Genomic DNA, 21,261 nt, shown 5'->3' with positions numbered 1-21,261 from the left:
AAAGCTCTGGGACTCACTGCCCGTGTAAAGCTCTGGGACTCACTGCCTGTGTAAAGCTCTGGGACTCGCTGCCCGTGTAAATCTCTGGGACTCGCTGCCCATGTAAAGCTCTGGGACTCACTGCCCTTGCTTCCTGCTGCTCCAGCATTCACCTCTGGGTATAAGGGTGAGTGAAAGAAAAGAAAGAAAGAGAGAAGAAAGAAAAAGAACAGGTGGAGTAGAGGACCCGAAATGCAATCAGATTTATGATTTTTATGTTCAGTTAATGTTCTTCTCTAACCTTCTCTAAGTGGTTTAATATTTTGCACAGTGCTCTGTCAGCCATTTCAATGAAGCTGGATGGATTACATGAAGTCTTGTTCAGGCTAGTCATGACTGACAACATTCCTGTTACACTATAGAGCACTGAAGTCACATCATTTCTATAGTGCATTAATCCCTATGTTACAAATCTTTCCGCTACAACTGGTGGGGTTTACATATTACAAATAATAGAAGATCAGGTAACCAGCTCCTCAATAACAAAAAAAAGCAGAATAGATTGCTAAATTGTTATTTTATGGTTGCTTTCCAATACATGGGTGATAAATTTCACACCAGCCACTGAGCAAATCAGCAGCTGATTTTTCACCATTCTAATTATTATTTACCAACGTCAGCTCTCCTGCTTTTCAAAATACCATCACAGGAAGTGGGAGCTTCAAAATCTGCTCAAGAGAATGGCTGCAACTTTGGTTTAAGCTGATCTAGGGATGGTAGCACTCCCTCAGTATTGTGCTGATGTGTTAGCTTTTAATTTTGTGCTCACTTCCTCGGCGGAACTTGAGCAAGGCGTAAGTAGAGTTCTCCAAAAGGTGGATTATGCCTCATCTGTGAAGGGGTGTCGATGGTAGCCATGATGTGGAGATGCCGGTGTTGGACTGGGGTGGACAGGGTCAGAATTCACACAACACCAGGTTATAGCCTAACAGGTTTATTTGAATCACAAATACTTGGAATGCTGCTCCTTCGTCAGGTGAAGTGAAAGTGGGCATGGAAAACATTTAACATCACATTTTTTGTCTGAGAACTTGGTCTCCCTGCTGGAGGAAAGATGTTGTTAAACTCGAAATGGTGTAGAAAAGATTTACAAGGATGTTGCCAGGGTTGGAGGATTTGAGCTATAGGGAGAGGCTGAGGCTATTTTCCTTGGAGCACCGGAGGCTGAGGGGTGACCTTATAGAAGTTTATAAAATCATGAGGGGCATGGATAGGGTGAATAGCCAAGGTCTTTTTTCCAGAGTTGGAGAGTTCAAAACTAGAGGGAATAGGTTTAAAGTGAGAGGGGAAAGATTTAGAAGGGGCCTAAGGGGCAAATTTTTCACGCAGAGCGTGCTACGTGTATGGAATGAGCTGCCAGAGGAAGTGGCGGAGGTGGGTACAATTACAACATTTAAAAGGCATCTGGATGGGTATATTAATAGGAAGGGTTTAGAGAGATATGGATCAAAAGCTGGCAAATTAATAGATTAATTTAGGATATCTGGTCAGCATGGATGAGGTGGACCAAAGGGTCTGTTTCTGTGCTCTACAGCTCTATGACATTATGACTCTAATTTACCTCTGTTTTAAATGCAGGTGAGAAAGGAGTTCCTTCCAGGAGTCAACAAAGAAGTGGATATCTGTAAGTAAAGCCCCCTTATTATCTATTTAAACTCAGGCAAGGCAGAAATATCAGAGTATATTCATTGGAAGCAGATTGGATTGGCCATTTCCATCCTGTCACATGTTGTGTGCGAAGGAATTCAATGACAATGTTTGAGTTGAAGCCCCATAACCAGCAACTTTACCACTCAGTTCACCAACTAACTAACTAAACTGATTCGTTACTCTGGAGCAACTCCCACGAGTCAATGCTGAGAACTGAAGGAGTTTGAGGATCTGGCAAAGAAAACCCTGATACATTATACTCCTACTGCATTGGAGCAGAAGCCCAAATCTAATGCTTAAGAGGAAATTGGGTATTCATTAATCTGAGGGATGTGATCATTTCGAGCTATATGAATTCAAAATCAGCAGGAACATTGCTTGATAAGGTACTGAATAAATCTCCCTCTGCACATCCATCCACCAATCCAGACAAGTACAACACCAGCTAGATGTGGAGTAAAACAGCTCCAACACTTGTCCCCTCAAATATTCACAGGGTAGCCACAACACGGGTTAGAAATTGAGTAAAGCTCCCTTTATACTGTCCCATCAAACATTTCCAGCGCAGATATACATGTATTCAATGTAGAAAAGTGGGAGAAGCTGAACCAAAAGAATTGTTAATATCTGAAAGACCGGCTGAAAAGATGATGACTGAAGAATGATGCTGATGCAAGCTCAAGAGATATCCAACCTGGGTGTTTCACAACTGGAGTAGTAGGTTGACACAATTGGATATGAGGTAATAATGAACTGAGCACCTAAAAGGTTAAGGGAGAATATTAAAAGTCAAAGGCACAAAATTGTTAGTATATTTCTGAGTTGGGGAAAGTCTAAGAAGCTGCTATGCATAGAAATCTTAACGTCTTTTCATTATAACCAAGACTTTTTGGCTTAAGTTGAAAGTAACATTATCCACCATTAATAGATTGTTGATTGATCAAAACAAAATGGCTAAGTGCCATTTGGATTTTTAACAGAGCAGCCAGGTTTCGCCAAAGTTCACCCTCCCATGATCAACACCCCAATTTACAGAGGTATTCACCTCCTCCTCCTCCACACCCAGTACATCCCAAAAACCCGGCACCCACTTCACAGAGGCAATTACCTCCTCTTCCCCACCCAATTCATTTGGCACGCTCCAGACGGCCAGGACAGTGGAACTGGTGAACTTGCTCCCCCGAAAGTGAGGTGCCTGTGAAACCAAATGAACAGTGGTGTTTGACCACTCTTCTGATGTTTAATTCATGTTATTTGTCCACTTATAAAACTACGTCACCTGTGCAGAGATAGGAAGAACTGCCGCTGCTAGAGTCAGAGATAACACAGTGTGGAGCTGCATGAACACAGCAGGCCAGGCAGCATCAAAGGAGCATTTTCTGAAGAATGGTCCTGACCCAAAATGTCGACTTTCCTGCTCGTCTGATGCTGCCTGGCCTGCTGTGTTCCTCCAACTCCACACAGTGTTATGTACGTCACTTGTGTACTCTACTTCTACACTGAGGAAATCTACATCACAGTAGCTTGCATCTAAACCATCATTCTCTCTGTCAATGCCAACAATCTATACCATCATGTCCTCTATCTAGGCCACTACACTCTCTGTCCACACTACCACATCCTGTGTCTAGACAACTGTAGACTCCATCTACCACATCGTACCCTCCATTATGCTCTCCATCTACCTCAACACACACACACTGTTCATGGCATCTTTTCTTTGTCTATTTCACCCTGTCCAGTGTCTTTGACACCATATGTGTGCTCTAAGATTTTAGAGGTGATTTGTAGCTCGGGTTGTGGATGTTATAGTTCATTGGCTCACCGAGCTGGTTCGTTGTTCTGCAGACATTTCATTACCCTGCAGTCCAACTCAGAAATATACTAACAGTTTTGTGCCTTTGACTTTTAATATTCTCCCTTAACCTTTTAGGTGCTCAGTTCGTTATTACCTCATATCCAATTGTGTCAACCTACTACTCCAGTTGTGAAACACCTAGATTGGTGTAACATCATCAGTGCAGCCTCCGATGAAGCGCTGTTGTGTTTTCCCGCCTGTTATTTAAACTCTGGGGTCTGTCAGGCTGGGTTACCTCACCTCCAGTTTTCCTTTGCAATGGATTGTATACAGGGTCTAACTCTACATGTTTAATGATGGCTTTTTCAGTGGAGAAACAGACACCAGAATCCTAGAAGCCTGGTTCTCCACTCAGAAAGCCATAATAAACACATAGAGCCAGACCCCATATACACTCCATTGCGAAGGAAAACCAGAAGTGAGGAATCCAGCTCAATGGACACCAGAGTTTAAATAACAGTCAGGAAAACACAGCAGTGCTTCATCGGAGGCTGTACTGATGATGTTACCCAGCAGGGTAATGAAACATCTGTGGAACAACGAACCAGCTCAGCGAGCCAACCAACCACAACAACCATATGTTGTGCCTACACCTGACATGACTCTCCATGCAAGGGATCACGTCGATGCTGAAGACACTGTGGCAGCCCATGGAACTGGAAATCTCACCAGTTTTCTTGTTGGCTTGTTCTCCTTTCAGTGAATGCAGTCTGCTTTGTGCTGGGGGAAGGCTGCAACCTGATCTCAGCCACTTCCTCCCTGCCTTGCCAGCTGTGACTGAGATCAGCAGGCTGTAGTAAGGAGCAGCGCCAGCACAGCACCATCTACAGCAACCCGTCTGAAGTTGCTCAAAGGATGTTGCCGTGCAGCCAAACATGTACGGAACAAACCCCAGACACAGGGCGAAACACATTCTTGCAATAGTCCAACAGACACAAGATCTTAAAATAAGGATGAACAATAATACCATCTTAAAGGAGATGCAGTATATGGATTGTCACTGGATTTGGAAAACCACAGAGCTGAAGCAAAAGAAATGAAAGTTTCAAGGAGGAAAGCACTTTCGTAGCATTGGCCACTAGGTCCTCAAGGGACAGGGAACTGGACCTGTCTCTGGACTGGATAAAGGATCTCCTCCCCAGGATCAGGAACCTGACTCCCACCAGGATTAAGCGCCTAATTCACATTGAAAGGAAGATTGTTTAGTTTGCAGGTGGCTCAGAATGCAGAAAACATCAGTCAGTAATTAGACCTCCAGTATATTATTATGGAGCACTGGGACCTGCAGGAAGGTGCAGAGGGTTTTGGGTATCACAAATGCACAAAGTAGTTTGATCTACTTCTGAGTGAGATGACAGAGCCCCTGGGTGAACTCAAGGCTGCTGCTTTATATGGCATAGCTGGGCTTCGACAGGAATGGTGTGGGTTATGCGGCCTGGATGCACTGTGCTCAGGAAGCTGCACGAAACCACACAGCATGTGACTAAACCTGTGGGCTGTAAGCCAGCCTGTACTAGACTGCAGTTTGCGAGCTCACACGCCACTCTGCAGCAAGACGCACCAAGGGATCCTGGACGAAGGCCTTAGGTTCGGGTTTGTATTGAGCGTGAGCAGGGGACAGAGGGGAGGAGTGCTGGCGATGAGGCTGGGGAAGTAAGAACTTGCATCTGAAACAGGAACTTGTAAGATCCAAGGAATTTCCTCCTCAGTTTATATTTATGAAACATTAAGGAGCTGGGACAGTTGTAATCCGACCCTCCTAAGTTGGGGATGTGATTTAACTTAAGATATATGCAGCTATGGCACTTAGAATCCATGGGCGCCACATTCAAATCAGTTTCTGATTACACTGTACTTTCACACCTTTATTTCATCCGTACATGAGACGTGACCTTTGTTTGGCAGTTGGTGCCTCTCTGAGTTTCTACCTCGTTTTAGCTTCTAAACCTGACAATCATGGCATCAGCGAAGAACCCGGAATGGATCCACTGGAAAGTTGACAACCGAGGTAAGTGTAGAAAATTGTACTAACTGTGAGCGTGACTGTGAAGAGTAGGGAGGGGGAGGGGGTGGTTCAAAAAAGGCCTCGCTCACACTTCAGCTTTTGTCTTTAGTGTTGTCTGATGCTCTGACAGCACTTTTAACCAGAAGTCTACATTTGAGGGAATGCCTTATAAGTGGTGCTGTCTGCAATATATAAAGGTTGATGCTTTGGTATGTTTTCCAGTGAATGTTAGCTCCTGGGTACAGGTGGATTTGTGAAGATTGTTCTGTCAACTATTCTAACTGCTGGGACTAATCTGTTCATTATTGAACAGCGCAAAGCAAGTCCTCAGTTTGTGCCACAGTTTGATGGGCGTTAGTGAGTTCACAGCCTCTTTCACAATGAAGTGAACAGAAACTGAAGCTGGCAGAGATGTAAAACAAGCCCTACACTATCAGATAAAGTCAAGGAAGCACTTGCACACTATGATTTGATGGCCAGTAGTGGCAAGCTCAGATTCGTATTTTGTGCGTCTTGGTCCAGAGAAATTCACCTTACTGCAGGGTAGACAAGTAAAACCAGGAAATGACTGGCACTGGACTGACCTGGCCAATGACTGGCACTGATCTGAACCAGCCCTCTACTGAAACAGGACAGCCCAGAGCCTCTCATTTCCATTGAGGATGAATGGATCCAATTGTGAATAGTTCTGGTCTTCACCCTGGGCCCTTCTGCCAGGGTTGGTTTGCAGTTCTTGACATTACAAGGTGAAAGAACCAGTTGCTGAGACCCGCATGGGCCCAAACATCAACTAACATTAGGTAAAACAGCAGGTAGCCAAAGGGTTCGATCTTGTCATATTTTGGCTAAGTGTCAATTTTGTTGAGTTTCAGGGAGGGTTTGAATGGTGAAGCAAGCTCAAAGGGCCAAATGGCCTCCTCCTGCTACTAGTTTCAAAGTTTCTCTCTGCAAGGCCTAGAGAGGTTTCTCACCATATCATCCCCAACTCGCCTCATTAACTACCCACCCTGGCCTTATCACCAATGCTCTCATTCAGTGAAAGGATGATCCAACCACTTGTCACACCCAGAAGAACTCACCACTGCCAGGATATCTTGGACTGGCATCCCTGGCACTGGTGCCATCTTTAAAAGGCCACTGTGCACCCAGACAAGCATTGACAGTGCGGAGCTGCCCTGTGGGGTTCGTGGTATTTGCCATGGACATGGCACAGAAAGGGGAACTGGCATATCACTTTGTCAACGGAGACCTGGTGGTCCTGGTGGATGGTATCTTGCAAAGAAGGGTGGTCCTGTTTCCCCAGGACCAGCAGTGGAGACCATGGTACCAGACCATGCCAGTCTGGTGTGACGTTACCAACCCTGGTTAGTGCAATCTCAGCCATGTGGATGAATGCCCAGTGCTGTAAGAAAAAGGTCATTCCCCTTCGACTGAGTACCAACTTGCCACCAGCGTCTCCCTGCTCCCTCATATTCATGCCGGAGAGGGTTGTGGAGCTGGCCTCATTAAGGGCATTTAAGCGGCTATTAGGTAGGCATATGGATGATAGTATAAGGTAGGGGTGGAGGTTAGATAGACCTTAGGTTGAAAGTTCAGCACAACATCGTGGGCCGAAGGGCCTGTACTGTGCTGTACTATTCTATGTTCTATGTTCTATGTCCACACGTCTGCAACATCTTCCCTCACACACCCCAACCCCTGGCACCACTAAGCCTGCATACCCTCTGTGCTGCCTCCTCACTCGCTCCCCACCTGCGCTAGCACTAACAGCTGTGCTGGTCACTTTCATCTCACTCAGTCCCTCCCTTTCTCTCCATTCAGCAGTCCACAATAGGACACAAAATAGCACGACAGGTGGTGGGCTGCCCAACATTCGACTCCTCAGCCCCACTGAGGAGAGGATCCTGACCCTGACCATCCAAAACAGCTACCTGACCATGTCCAAGCCCCTGGGTTGGTATCGGAGAGTGGCATTGACACATTGTGTCGGGACTCCCAGAGGGAAGGGTCTTTCCCTTGACGTGACTGAGGACTGTTGTCAATCACGACAAGCTTCCTAGCCTTGTATCTGCATTAAATGGCAAGGAAAGATATGCGCACTGTGGTAGCTCTGGCAGTGAGGTCAAAGGGCATCAATACAAGGCAAGGCAATGTGACACAGGAATGCTGGAAGCAGCTGGGTAGGCCCTGCCCTGATATGGGTTTTCAGGAGTATCCTCTCTGCAGGACTCCTGCTGAAACTCACTCATACTGTTGTCGGGCTTGTCTCTGGTTCAGAGGAAGGGTCACTCGACCTGAAACGTTAACTCTGATTTCTCTCCACAGATGCTGCCAGACCTCCTGAGTTTTTTCCAGCAATTTCTGTTTTTGTTTCTGGTACCTTCTGGGTTCAGGTTGGACTAGTGGTCTGGTTACATAGGGTCATTCAGGCCTTCAGCTGCTGCATGGTCCTCAATGTTGGCTTTTGCAGTTGACAGATCTTCCATGGTTTCTGCTGTATTTATTCCATTATCGGAGAGTGGTTCATAGAGAAAACAGGTGCAAGAGTAGGCCATTTGGCCCTTCAAGCCTGCTCTACTATTCCTTCTGCAAATGGCCTACTCTTGCACCTGTTTTCTGGTGTTCCTGCTTATCCCCAATATTTTTTGATTTGTTTAGCACAACTCCATTTTGACATCATACAATGTTTTGAACTTGACTGAATTCTATGGCAGAGAGTTCCACAGGCTCACTACTATCTCAGTGAAGAAATTTCTCCTCATCTCAATTCTAAATGGTTTATCTCTATCCTTAGACTGTGACCCCTGGTTCTGGACTCCCCTGTCATGAGAAACATTCTTCCTGCATCTACTCCTGTTAGAATTTTATAGATTTCTATAAGGTCTCCCTTCATTCTCCTGAAAGTCAGTGAATATAATTCTAACCAATTCAACCTCTCTTGGGTCCCTGAATTTGGCCGAAACACTACTACAGTCCCATGTTGTTCCTCCCTTTACCTGGACTGAGGCAACACCAAGCTTTTCTACTCAGGTCAATCTGTGGGCTCTGTTCCTGTTGATTCCTCAGTAGTTGTGACCATGCCTTTCTCCAACTAAGGTGCTCATGCAAGGGAATATTCTCGGGCTTTCTGGTAGATCCTGAGGTTGCATTGGGTTGTGTTACTTTGTAGTGCCTTGGCATGTTCCTTCCCCCATCTTCACCATGCTCTGCTTCAATTGGTCACCGATCCTCGTGGTGTCTTGGTGGTTACATCCCCTCCATCTCTGTCAAAGAGCAGTCAATGGGAGTTCAAGAGTCTCCTCTTCCGGCCAATCGCTGTTGTTACTGTTGCCATGTTCGTGTGTCCATTGACCTGCTCTCTGAAGACTGGCATACTCACCTGGAGGTCTTCCTATAGCTGATGGTGTGAAATATCATTGTTGGAAGCTGCTTCAAAGCTGTCTGCATCCAACAGAGTTTTCTCTGCTACAGGGTTAGGTGTGTTCCTATATTTAAGGCCTCTATGAAAAACTGGAAGATATCGAACTGTTTAGATGTTTCTAGAATGAGCAGTGGTTTTAGTAAGGGAGAAAGCAACTTGTGTTTTCTTGGAAAATGAGGTCAAGGGCTTAATGTGAGCTTTGATCCACTTGCTGGTACAGAAAGTCAGTGACTTTGGGGGAAAAATAACAGCTGAGCAAAGCTTCTATAGTGATACGACATAGGGGTTATTACTCTTAATTGCTGCAAAAGTTGTCTTTGAAAGAGATTTTGTGGCCTTGTGTTGAAGGCTGCCTTTTGGACTTGGTTTTGCTGGGAAGTCAGAATGAAGGAAAATCTCCAAAACTACAAATCTCCCTCCCTTTGTTGGTGGGCACGTTTGACAACCTGATCACATACCTACTTCTCAGTATTACATCAATTATTTAAACCTTGAGAAGCTGATCACTTTTAAAGACCTAAGAGCAGTTTGATTTCTATCTGAACCAAACTTTGTTTCGAAGACCTTCCATCAGTCTGCAGCTATCAACAATTCAGGTTTGTCAACAAGAGATCCAATGGACTGTGAGATCAATCTTTGGTTTTCAGATTCGATTAATAAGAGTGTTTTCCTTCCACCCTCATCAAATATCATTTCTGTAGGGTCTTTGTGTGCTTTGTGTCGTGCTTGTGTTGCATGGCACGATGGCTCAGCGGTTAGCACGGCTGCCTCACAGCACAGGGGACGTGGGTTCAATCCCACCCTTGGGTGCCTGTCTGTGTGGAGTTTGCATGTTCTCTCCCTATCTGTGTGGGTTTCCTCTGGTTTCCTCCCACAGTCCAAAGGTGTGCAGGTTGGATAGATTGGCCAAGTTAAATTGCCTGTAGTATCCAGAGATTTGAAGGCTAGATGGATTAGTCATGGAAAATGCAGGGTTACAGGGATGGGATGGGTCTGGGTGGGATGCACTTTGAAGGGTTGGTGTGGACCTGATGGGTTGAATGGCCTACTTCCACATTGTAGGCATTCTAAAAGTTAGTATAGTTCAATATCTGGATAATAGTTTAGATATAAACCAGTTTTACCACTTGTCTTTAGAAATTAGATTTGATTTATAATAACTGAATGATTTTTAGAGGAAGAGAAGACTAGAAGAGTTCTGGTTTAGCTATTTCATAGGATCTGAGAGAATTGAGATGGCTGCTCCAGTACTGAGTTTAAATCAAGTGTCACCTTGTTTTTAGAAATTGGTTTTATTTTATAACAAATGGATTTGTAGTGAGTTCATGAACAAAACCAGTCCCTCAGTAAAAGTACAAAAGGAAATCGATTGGCTGTTTTGGTGATTGAATCAAAAACTGTGCCTTCATACTGCCTATTGCCTTCGATGAAGTGCCCATTGGGATGTGAAGGCAGACCCTGGAGGGATACAGGAAGGCTGGTCACAGCCACTGCATGGCATCCAAAAGAATGGAGATGGCTGCTTCTGGATCAAATTTAAATCTTCCCTTCTGATTTTTAGCAAAGTGCTCTGTGCCCCAGAAATCCTCTATTATTAGGATCAGTTCTTTTGGGAAAGGGTCTTCAAATAACTGGAAATCCTCTGCTGTATGATAATGGATCTATGTGACCCGCTGATCTGATCCTCAGAAGAGGAAGCTTTGTGCTCTGCCACATTGTGCCAAATGGCCTCTTCTCCCACAGGAATGACCATCCACTTTGGGAGCAGGAGATACTTGGTACTGATGGACTCCTTTGGCATCACCATGGTCTTCTGCCTATGCTTGTGTGTGAGAGAGCATATTGAAACCCTGTGGTTGAGAAAATGTGCTGACTCCATTCACTGGTCAGATGATAAAATCTCATTCCCATCTGTTTAATGGCTCCCATTGTCTTTCTGGGCTACACAATGTACAGTCGTCCCTGGACTGCAGAAGGTCTGATGGGGGCTTTCTCATGCACTCCTGTGATTGCTCCATCTCGCATTAGCTTTTCCCTCAGAGTCATACTTGTAATCGTCGGAGAATCGGAAATAGTCACATATGAGTCTGTTCTCTCTTGTGGGAGTCCTGGGTGCTTCAGTTGGAATCAGCACAGCCAATCACAATGTTCTGTCTAACGTCAAAGTACGCATGAAAAACCTTCAATATCTGATCAAACATTACAGAGTCCTCAGTGACTTGTTGTCTTGTCAATATATTGGCAGCGAGGCTTCTCACCGAGTACAGAATATGCCGAGCTGTTCCCTGCCTGGTCTTTTGGAAGACACCTGAGGTGATTCTGACAATGTCAGGCCCCAGTGTGCCTCTGTGCGGCCTGGTCCAGGTCAACCTGAAGGTGGAATGGTTCAGGTAGCCAAAGGGTCAACTTCACCACGAGGTAAACTTGTGGCATATTGTGTCAGGCATGGAGTTAAAATGACCTTTGCTAGTTTTGCATACTGTCTGGGGTCATTTGTCACCTGATTTTTCTTGCCACTGCTTGTATGTATGTGCTGGTTTTCCCCTGTCACTGGGGTGTGACTGTTCTGAGTTCTGTGGGAATTGCTTATCATTGGGGTCTGCCTTTTCAGAGGTTTGCTCACTGTTGCAGTCTGTCTGCCACAGGCTACTGATATCACCTGAAGCTGGAGTCTGTCACTGCTGCATTTACCTCTGGAGTATTCTTGCCCTGAGGATAATCTCACTGCTGTACACTGCCTGATGTAAGGTTTCACTTCTGGCTAGTGTCTGTCCCGTCTGTGTTGCAGATTTTTGCCATGTCTCATCGAGCTAGCCTCTGCAGTTTTTGTTTGCTCCTTTTTTGTCTGACTGCTGTTATCTCTCCCCATTTTGCTTCTGTGTTGCAACATGACCGCTGTTGGCCTTTGTTTAAGTTTTTGCGCCATTGCTGGGAGACGTGGATACTGACCTTTTTATCCAGAGAAAGGTTTTTTTTTCTCACTTATGGCTGCTACCATGTTGTATACAAGGTACAAGTCTTGGTAGCTGGAACAATGGTTGAATGATATACATAATACGCGTAGCAGGAACAGAAGCCCGCTTGGTCAGCTAAGTTTAAATACCCCATGATCTGATGTCATTGCTGGCAACTTCATCAGCTGGCTACTTGCTAGCTGCTTCCCTTGGACTACAGCAGATACATTTGAAAGCACTAAGTGACTATCTGTCAGGACAGGGGTGAAGGTTACAGGAACGAAACTCAAGCTTAGATGGCGCAATCAAGAAATTGACAGATCGTGTCCATACAACCTCTGAGAAATTCCCGTGTCGCCTGCAATTAACAAGGGTTCAAAATAAACACTGGCTGAGAGATTAAATTGCTATTTCGATGTTTTGTTCAACAGGAAAAAAAAATTCTTGAGAGTTTTAGCTTTTTGGAAGTTACAATTTTAAGGTGTTAGTCACTCCTGTCATAATGGAAGAGCTGCTTCAATCAGCTCTTCCAGCTTCCATCACATCAGGGTTGGTCTGGATTGTAACTCAATGACTGTATCTTTGTTCCATGGTCTTAATCTAAACTCAGGAGAATACAAAACCAGATTATGGAACCATTGCTGAAAAGATCAGCATTTGTTGCCAATCTATCTCTGAACTGAGTGGCTGGCTATTACCATTTCAGAGGGCAGTTCAGAGTTAACCATATTGCTGTGGGTCTGGAGTCATATCTCAGCGAGACCACATAAGGAAGGCAGATTGGAGATAGCAAGAACTGCAGATGGTGGAGTCAGAGATAACACAGTGTGGAGCTGGAGGAACACAGCGGGTCAGGCAGCATCAGAGGAGCAGGAAAACCAACGTTTTGGGTTCTTGAGAGAAACAGTTAGGTTTTTCCATCAACTGATGTGATTTTTTTTATCACCAATCCTGAGACTACCTTTCAATTCCCAACTTTCCTCACTGAATTTCAATTCCACGTGCTGCTGAGGTGGGATTTGGACCCAAGCCTGCAGCCTGGGCAGTGATATTAGCACCACTGCACTATCTCTCTGATGGCAGTGTATTCACCCAGATGAAGGTGACCCATTACCTTTTACCAGCTGTGTACTTTCTATACACGGTAGTTAACATGCACATGAACAATGGCAGGTGAGTATGTGACAAGAGGGATGCTACACAAATATACAATCCTGTTGTTGGACTAAAAATAAAATGCTGTAGATACTGGAAATCTGAAACAAGCACAGAGAATGCTGGAGAAACTCAGCAGGTCCGGCAGCATTTGTGTGGAGAGAAACGCACTTAATGTTTCGAGTCTGATATGACTCTTTCTTGTTATCGAATTGCCTTTCACTGCTCTGGGTAATATGTGATGCACAGAGGATCTGTTTACTGCACTGAGCTACAATCTACGCTTAGCAATGCTATAGCTATGTTTCAAGGTCCTTGCTCACTCTAACACCCCCTGATTGTGGTTACAGGACAAAAGACAGCAGCAATTGACTCACGGTGTGATGTTACTATAAACTACATTGTAGTGAAGTGCCAAGTGTGAGTTGCAGCACTTCCTGCTGTGGCCTTGCCAGTTCATGTTAATAACGTATGAAAACATTACCAAGAGAACGGATGTGTGAATGGGGGTAACAGACAGTCAGATATCGAGCAGGGGAGCAGTGGATGCTGGGCAGAGGAGAACGTAAGAGCAGAGGCAGTGGGCATAGGACAGAGGCAGCAGTCTGCCTGATGAGCCTTGAGTTGCACACACTATCCCAAACATTAAAAGACAGTTGGCGGGGATCTGCTATTACTCTGTGACAGAAACTTGCAGACAGAAGAAAGAATTCTCAAAGAAGCAATACACAGGCAGGAAACCAGAAACGTCACACAGTGTGTGGGTAAAATCAAATTCTGTTAGTGAATGTGTGAACAAGTAACATGATAAAAAATCCCCAGCAAACCGCCAACCAGACCAACGGTAACTGCTCCAGTTTTATAAAGTGGACCATCTGTACATATGACTTGATTTACAAAATAAAAATTAATCATTGCTTACCGCTCCCTTCTTTTCTCTCCCTTTTCTCTCTTCCAAAGTTGCTGACCCCTCCATGTCTTTCCCTGATTCTGCACAAATTGAGCATTAAACTGCTATGAGCATCCCTGAGAAAATTGGGGAATTAGAATGAAAATAATTACTGGTTTAAATTGTTTAGAAAAATTTCTATTGGTCATAAAACTATTGGAATTTATGCTTGACTGACAGTCAGGAGTCATCTAATTAGATATCAAAGAGTCTACTCACTTTCCAATTGTGAGGGGAGGCAGTGTTGATGTCCATTAGTGGGATCATCAGAGTGATAAAGAAGGAAGACCATCTGAAACTTGTACCCTTTCTGTTCACTCTCGCCCGGACAACTCACTCTCCCTCTGAACAGCTCACTCTCCCCTTGGACAACTCACTCTCCCCCTGGAGAACTCACTCTCCCTCTGGACAGTGCACTCTCCCCCTGGAGAACTCACTCTCCCCCTAGACAGTGCACTCTCTCTTTCTCTGATTCAGCGTGTCTCTCTGTTTCTTTGACTTCCTTCCATTTGTTGGCTCCTATTTGAGAACACTTCTCAATCTCTGTTTGTCCTATCGCATTCTCAGTATTTCCCTCTCCATACTTCTAGATTATTTTGCCTTTCTAGAAAACTCTGACTGTATCACAAGACAAATGATTAACACATTTGTGAAATTCAAATGTGTGTTATTTCACCAGATGTGTTAATTCATTGCAATTAAATAGGTTACTCTTGTGTGTGTATCTTGCCTTTAAGGAAGTTCAACTTTAATGGCTTTGTGTTGTGTGTATACACTGTTGAGACTTTGCCTGGCAGTTAAACTGCTTTTAAATCATTTGACGTGATGTATAATATGCTTCATTACTTTTACATGTTTTACTGTTTTAAGTAAATTAACCCATGGAGTTAATCAATCCCTGATGACTAACCAATTATGAGAACATTAACATTAAAATGACATTGTAAACAGTGACAGAAACATCATCCTGATGAGGCCAATCATGACTGAACAGTCAGTAAACAAGTAGCCTACAGGTTACAGGACAAATGACAGGAGCAAGTAGCCTACAGGTTGAATACATGGTTGACAGTCTTAAATTAGCCTACAGTGCAGGAGGCAGCCCTCAATATCTTTGTTCATTGCAGCATTGGAGACTATTGAAATTGCAGTTTGCAGACAAATTCCTATGCAGAAGCCAGTTTACCTGACTTGAGCAATGTAAACCATCAAAGTTTGTTCCAACTCAATGGCAAGCTGTCAAAGGCATATTGTTAGGATGCCCACAAAATTTTCTAGTTTAAATTGGGACACAGCTGACCTCCTAATAGAATTTTAAAGGTTGAAATGCATTCAGAGCTTTGTTTTCTAGATTTCATTGAGTTTAATGCAGAAAAGCAACCCATTGGTCCAGACCTGAAACGTCAGCTTTCCTGCTCCTCTGATGCTGCTTGGCCTGCTGTGTTCATCCAGCTCTACACCTTGTTATCTCAGATTCTCCAGCATCGGCAGTTCCCACTAACTCTCCCCCATTAAGATTCACTGTGCATTGACCCAAACAAGGCTGTGCAGCAGGACTATATTTAAACTACAATAAAGACCATCTGGTATCCTGCCAGATGCGTATACATGAAGTGATTGACAAATGAGAATTTGGCAATGCAATGAAGATGGTAAACACATATTTCACTCTGTTAATTTCTTTGAAAACATCAATGGCATTAAACCATTTGAAATGTTTGCAAAATTTCAAATAATCTGTCCTTTTGGAAATGATGATTTGTTATCGGGCTAAGATTGACACTGCGGCAAAAATCAATATACTATCCCTGCAAAATCTAAAAAAACTATTGACAACAACCATGGGAAGAAGCCATGATGTACCTACAAATGTAAGACTTTCAGCGTACAAATGTTCACAATCCCAGGTTCAGGACCAATTGTACTGGAGTGTAATCCACCAGGACATTGCAGATGTTCCATTTTGTACACACTGCTGGATCAGTAATTGCAGGAAACCAGCAAGCTGTGACCTCGCATGAGTCATAGTCCATTGACCTAATCAAAGATCAGAAACACAACTGAAACTGATGGTGAAGATTCACAAAACGCTTGCAGAACTGAATATGAAAGAAGATTGGAACAGTTCAGTTTCTGCTGAATTAACCATTCTAAAATCTGAGCTTTCTGCTGTAGAGATAAAAATGAAAATTCGAGCTGAAGGAGTTTAACAATTATTTCAAGAAAAATCCAAATTTGAAAATATCATCTTTGAGATTATTAAATCTTTAGAAAATACCTTCACTCAACTCACAAAAACGGAAAAAGGTCTGAAACAACATTGGTAAAAGGAGAGAAGAGTTTGAAGTTTTTGTCTTGCACTGATCAGAAATAGCATGTAAGAAACAGATGTGAAAAAGCATTCACCAATTTATACAGCACAAGAAGAAGGTGATGATTGGTTGGCCAATTATAGACAGCAGGTAGTTAACTGTCAATCTTCATTCTCAGACCAAGCAGGTAAATTCTGATTGGGCTGGGTGTTGCCATGGGACCACAGCAGAGATTGGTAGTGTTCAAAAACCTTTTTGCCATGAAAATGGTGCAATGTATGTAGGAATTCCTTTTGCCTCAATAAAACATGGACCTGTGTCTTCAAATGTGTCCTGGTCCCAAAAGCTTTAGCTACTTGACTTTTCTCAGCAATGTTTCAGTTTTGTATTACCAATCATATTTTTAGATCTGAAAGAGAATGAAAGGAAGCAGGATGAACCATAGCTCTGTATCATTAATCCAATGACAAGATTTACTGGTTTACAGAAAGATCTAGAGCAACTTGCATATAAAATAGACCAGACTCAGCAGGAACAGCTACAGAAACATCACTTGAGCTCAAAGTTATGCTAGAGATAATGACAGACCTGCAAAAACAACTGAAATATACAGTACACACAACAAAAAGATACAAATCATTCATGAGACAGTTCTTTCATAAATAAATAATTTAGGGGAGGAGACAGCCTAGGTTTTTATTGCTGGACTGTTAATCCAGAGAACCGGGTAATGTTCTGAGGACCCGGGTTTGAATCTAGCCAAAGCAGATGGTGGAATTTGAATTCAATAAATGTCTGGAATTAAGAGCCTACTTATGACCATGAATCAATTGTCAATTGTTGGAAAAACCCATCTGGTTCACTAATGTCCTTTAGGGAAGGAAATTGCAATCCTTATCTGGTCTGGCCTACATGTGACTCCAGACCTGCAGAAATGTGGTTGACTCTTAGCTGCCCTCTGGGCAATTAGGGATCACCAAGAAAAGCTGTTCTAGCCAGCGATGCCCTCAAGCTGTGAGGGAATTTTTTAAAAATCAGCAATTTTGCTACAGTGAAAAATCTCAAGTGGGCCGTAGGGGAAACCAATCAGTCACAAACAGCAAATGGAAGAGGTCAAAGAAAATTAACAAGGACAAGAAAAACTGTTGAAGAGGCCAGACTGTTATTATAGCTACTTATGAAGGAAAAAAATTATACTGGACCAATGGAAAGCTAAAACTTTGATAGAATTGGAAGGATCTAGAGCTGAAAACCAGAAACATTAAAATAAGCTGAAAGCTCTTAAGGAACAAACCGGTAAATGCAAAATGATTTGAACCACACTAAATAACTTGAGAAATGAGATCAGTCATGGCTCATCTGAAGAATATTCTGCCTGTATGTATCAGGATATGCAAATTCTGGGTCATTATTAACATCCCTCACAGACGAGGATGACTCTGTTCCACTCTCAGGGTGAGTCCGTAGGTGGCTAATAGACTGATGTGGTTCCCGCAGGCTCTGTTACACACTGGGACAGAAGGTGGTCATTGGGAAGGGGTGGATGGGACGTTGGTGTGGCAGTGCACACTTTACACGGTTTTCGCTTGTCTTCCACATTTTCCCAAGAGCAAGTCTCGAAGTGCTCAATACCTTCAAGTCCCCTACGGTAGCTACAGGGAACCTCCCTGCTGTCGACGTTGGAAAAGTTACTACCAAGGTCCTCCTCAACCATCTCCTCCCAGAATCACAACGGGCCTTTCAGCCACGGAGGGGGCACAACGGACATGATTTTCACTGCGTGACAGCTGCAGAAGAAATGCACACAAAAGAAAGTCCAGAACAGCAACTGCAATACATGAAAACCTTCACAACACAAACGGGAACAACAGATGAGATTGCCATGACAATCAATTAGAATTAGAATTAAGTTTATTGTCCCGTGTACTCAAGTACAGAGATACAGGAGTATTGTAAAAAGTATACAAAGTCACATTCGCAGTGCCATCTGAGGTACAAATGTATCTAGGTACAAAATCTTAGGGTCAAAGTAGGGGAGGCGTTGGCCCAGTGGTATTATCACTAGACTGTTAATCCAGAGACCCAGATAATGTCCTGGGGACCCAGGTTCGAATCCTGCCATCGCAGATGGTGGAATTTGAATTCAATAAAATATCTGGAATTAAGAGTCTAATGATGGCCATCCATGAATGGATTGTTGGGGAAAAACCCATCTGAGTCACTAATGCTCTTCAGGAAGGAAACTACCATTCTTACCTGGTCTGGCCTACACGTGACTCCAGACCCACAGCAATGTGGTTGACTCTGACCTGCCCTTTGGGCAATAAATGCTGCCTAGCCAGCAACAACCTCATCCTGTGAATGAATAATAAAAAATAGTTAAACATTACAGTAGTTCTTAGTGTAAAGTTAAAAAATAAAGAATTACGGTCTGTAGTGATTGTAATGAGGTCAGCTAGGCGGACCTCATACTGTATAAGTTCCCTGATTGACGCTGTTAATCTGATCCAATCAGGGAGCCCTGACTGACAGTAAAAACAGGAGTGTCAGAATATTCCGTTCAGTCTGAGAGCTGGATCAGTGTCATGTACTATGGATGTGTAAATAAAGGGTGACTCGGTGATGGGATACTGGCCTTTGTGGAATTATTTCACAGTCCTTCTTTCACCATGGGCCTGCAGATGCTTCATGTTGGGCTATCCCACGAGAGCTTGCTTTCCCCCACGCTGGGACAAAATCTCCATCACACAAACTTAGCAAATTATTTCTAAATTATGGAGACTCATTTGTAACTGTAAATAATTGGCCGGTCTTCATAAAAAGGTAGGCAAAGCTGTATGCGTGCCTTGCCTTTAAGAGATTTCACCTTGAAGATCACCATGTGTAGTGTGGACCCACTGTTGTAACTCTGCCTAGCAATCTGTACAATCTGTACACCCAGAAATCAGTTGGTTTTCAGTAATACCTGCACAGCTCATAATGGGCCTCACTGGACCCACAGAGTTCATCAGTCACTGATGATTATTAGACCATCATCACTAACATGACAGTGACCACATACTTACAACTGAGGGCCAATAAGTATCGCACAAACATTGGCAATTTCTTCCTTACTGTGCCCACCACTTTGAAATTCTCTCCATTTTCTATCTACAGCGTCAGCCGTGATCTGTTCACCTTTGAGTCATTCAAGTGCCTTTCCAGAGTTTGGGCAATATTGAAGATGTGTCATCTTACAAATGAGACATTGTGCTGAGGCCTCACTTAACTTGTTGTTTGTCGGAGCTTACTGTGAACAAACTGGCTCCCTCTTCAAAACATCTTTCACTGGCTGCTGTGGTAGATATTTTTAGTCAATCTGATCAGAGATGACATAACACACCTCTGGAACAGGCGGGACTTGAACCTGGGCCTCCTGGGCCAGACATAGGGACTCTATCACTCTACCACAGGAACTCCTTTGACTGCTGTTATATATGGTCCTGAAGGGGTTAATGTTTGCCTGAATGCTGTAAGCACCGCCCACAGTGATAATACCATGGGGACATGGTCAGAGTAGAGAAGGAACTTATAGAAGTTGTGAGATAACAAGGTGTAGAGCTGGATGAACACAGCAGGCCAAGCAGCATCAGAGGAGCAGAGAGGCTGATGTTTTGGGCCTAGACCCTTCTTCAGACCTGGACTGGTGCGCTGCTAACCATCTGAAGAAGGATATACTTTTAAACTGTAAATTGTTGCTGTAACGTAATAAACTTCATTTATTTATTCAACAAGATTCTTGTATTTAGACCAGGAAAAATGAATATCTTGATCACTTTGGGTTTGATTCAAACTACAATAACAGTGTTGTACAAACCGCTTTGATAAACCTGGTTGTGAAAAGTGCTACATAAACACAAGAATTAGCTTCTTTAATTCAGTGTTTTAAATTTTTTTCCTGTCACTTTAAGCTGCAGCTTTTTTTTTGCTTCTCACTTTCCTGAGTGATGTTCACTCTCTCTCCCTCTTCCTGTTTGTTCCTCTCTCACTCACTGCCTCCTCTCTCTGCAGATGAGAAGGAAGAGCCCAAGAATGAATGGTCAGAACCTGTGGTCAAACCTGGGCCTCCCAGAAAGGTGCCACCACCTGTAAAAGTGAAGCCAGTGTTGTCAAACCTGCTGAATAAGTAAGTGAAACAATACAGTGTTTACAGTGAGGCTGGTGCTGTTAGCACCATCTCCGTTTCTACTATGGGCTCAGTCACCTCTCTATACTTGATCAACACCATCTCTGGATAATGGATAATGCCATTTTGACCTTTTTTTTATAAAGCAAGTGGATAGAATCAGAATCATAGAATCCCTACAGTGTGGAAACAGGCCCTTTGGCCCAACAAGTCCACGCTGACCCTCAGAGCATCCCACCCAGACCATCCCCCATAACCCACCTAATCTACACATCCCTGAACACTACAGGCAATTTAAGAACATAAATCATAGAACAGTACAGCATAGTACAGGCCCTTCGGCCCACAATATTGTCCCGACCTATTATCCTACTGAGATCAATCTACCCTGCATTTTACTGTTCTCCATGTACCTATCCAAGAGTCACTTAAAAGTCTCTAAATTTAGCACGGCCATTTCACCTAACCTGCACATCTTTGGGAGGAAACAGGAGCGCGCAGACATGGGGAGAATGTGTAAACTCTACAAAGACAGTCGCCCGAGGTGGAATCGAACCCGGGTCCCTGGTGCTATGAGGCAACAGTGCTAACCACTGAGCCACCGTGCCGCCCATGGATAACTGGGCATTGTTAGACTTAATCTGAGAAACTCCAGGTCTCAGATCATATAACAGGACATCATAATTGAACATCAGGCACAAAATGAACATTCATATCTCAGACCAGCTACATTTTTTAGACGTTATCTTTAAC

At 43.7% G+C, this 21,261-nt stretch overlaps 1 protein-coding gene across 1 annotated transcript in view; it reads left to right on the top strand.

Moving 5' to 3' along the window:
* The window catches only part of LOC109931915 (CD2-associated protein-like), a 99,779-nt gene that overhangs the window by 58,828 nt on the left and 19,690 nt on the right, over nucleotides 1-21,261 (top strand). The window contains 3 exon segments of the mRNA XM_048612959.1: nucleotides 5,486-5,502; nucleotides 5,504-5,555; nucleotides 20,394-20,508. Of these exon segments, the coding sequence (XP_048468916.1) occupies nucleotides 5,486-5,502; nucleotides 5,504-5,555; nucleotides 20,394-20,508 (184 nt within the window).

This window comes from Rhincodon typus, chromosome 27 (assembly GCF_021869965.1).
Source record: "Rhincodon typus isolate 14 chromosome 27, sRhiTyp1.1, whole genome shotgun sequence".
In the NCBI taxonomy this organism is placed as follows: domain Eukaryota; kingdom Metazoa; phylum Chordata; class Chondrichthyes; order Orectolobiformes; family Rhincodontidae; genus Rhincodon; species Rhincodon typus.
This window is presented reverse-complemented; position numbering and strand designations above follow the sequence as displayed.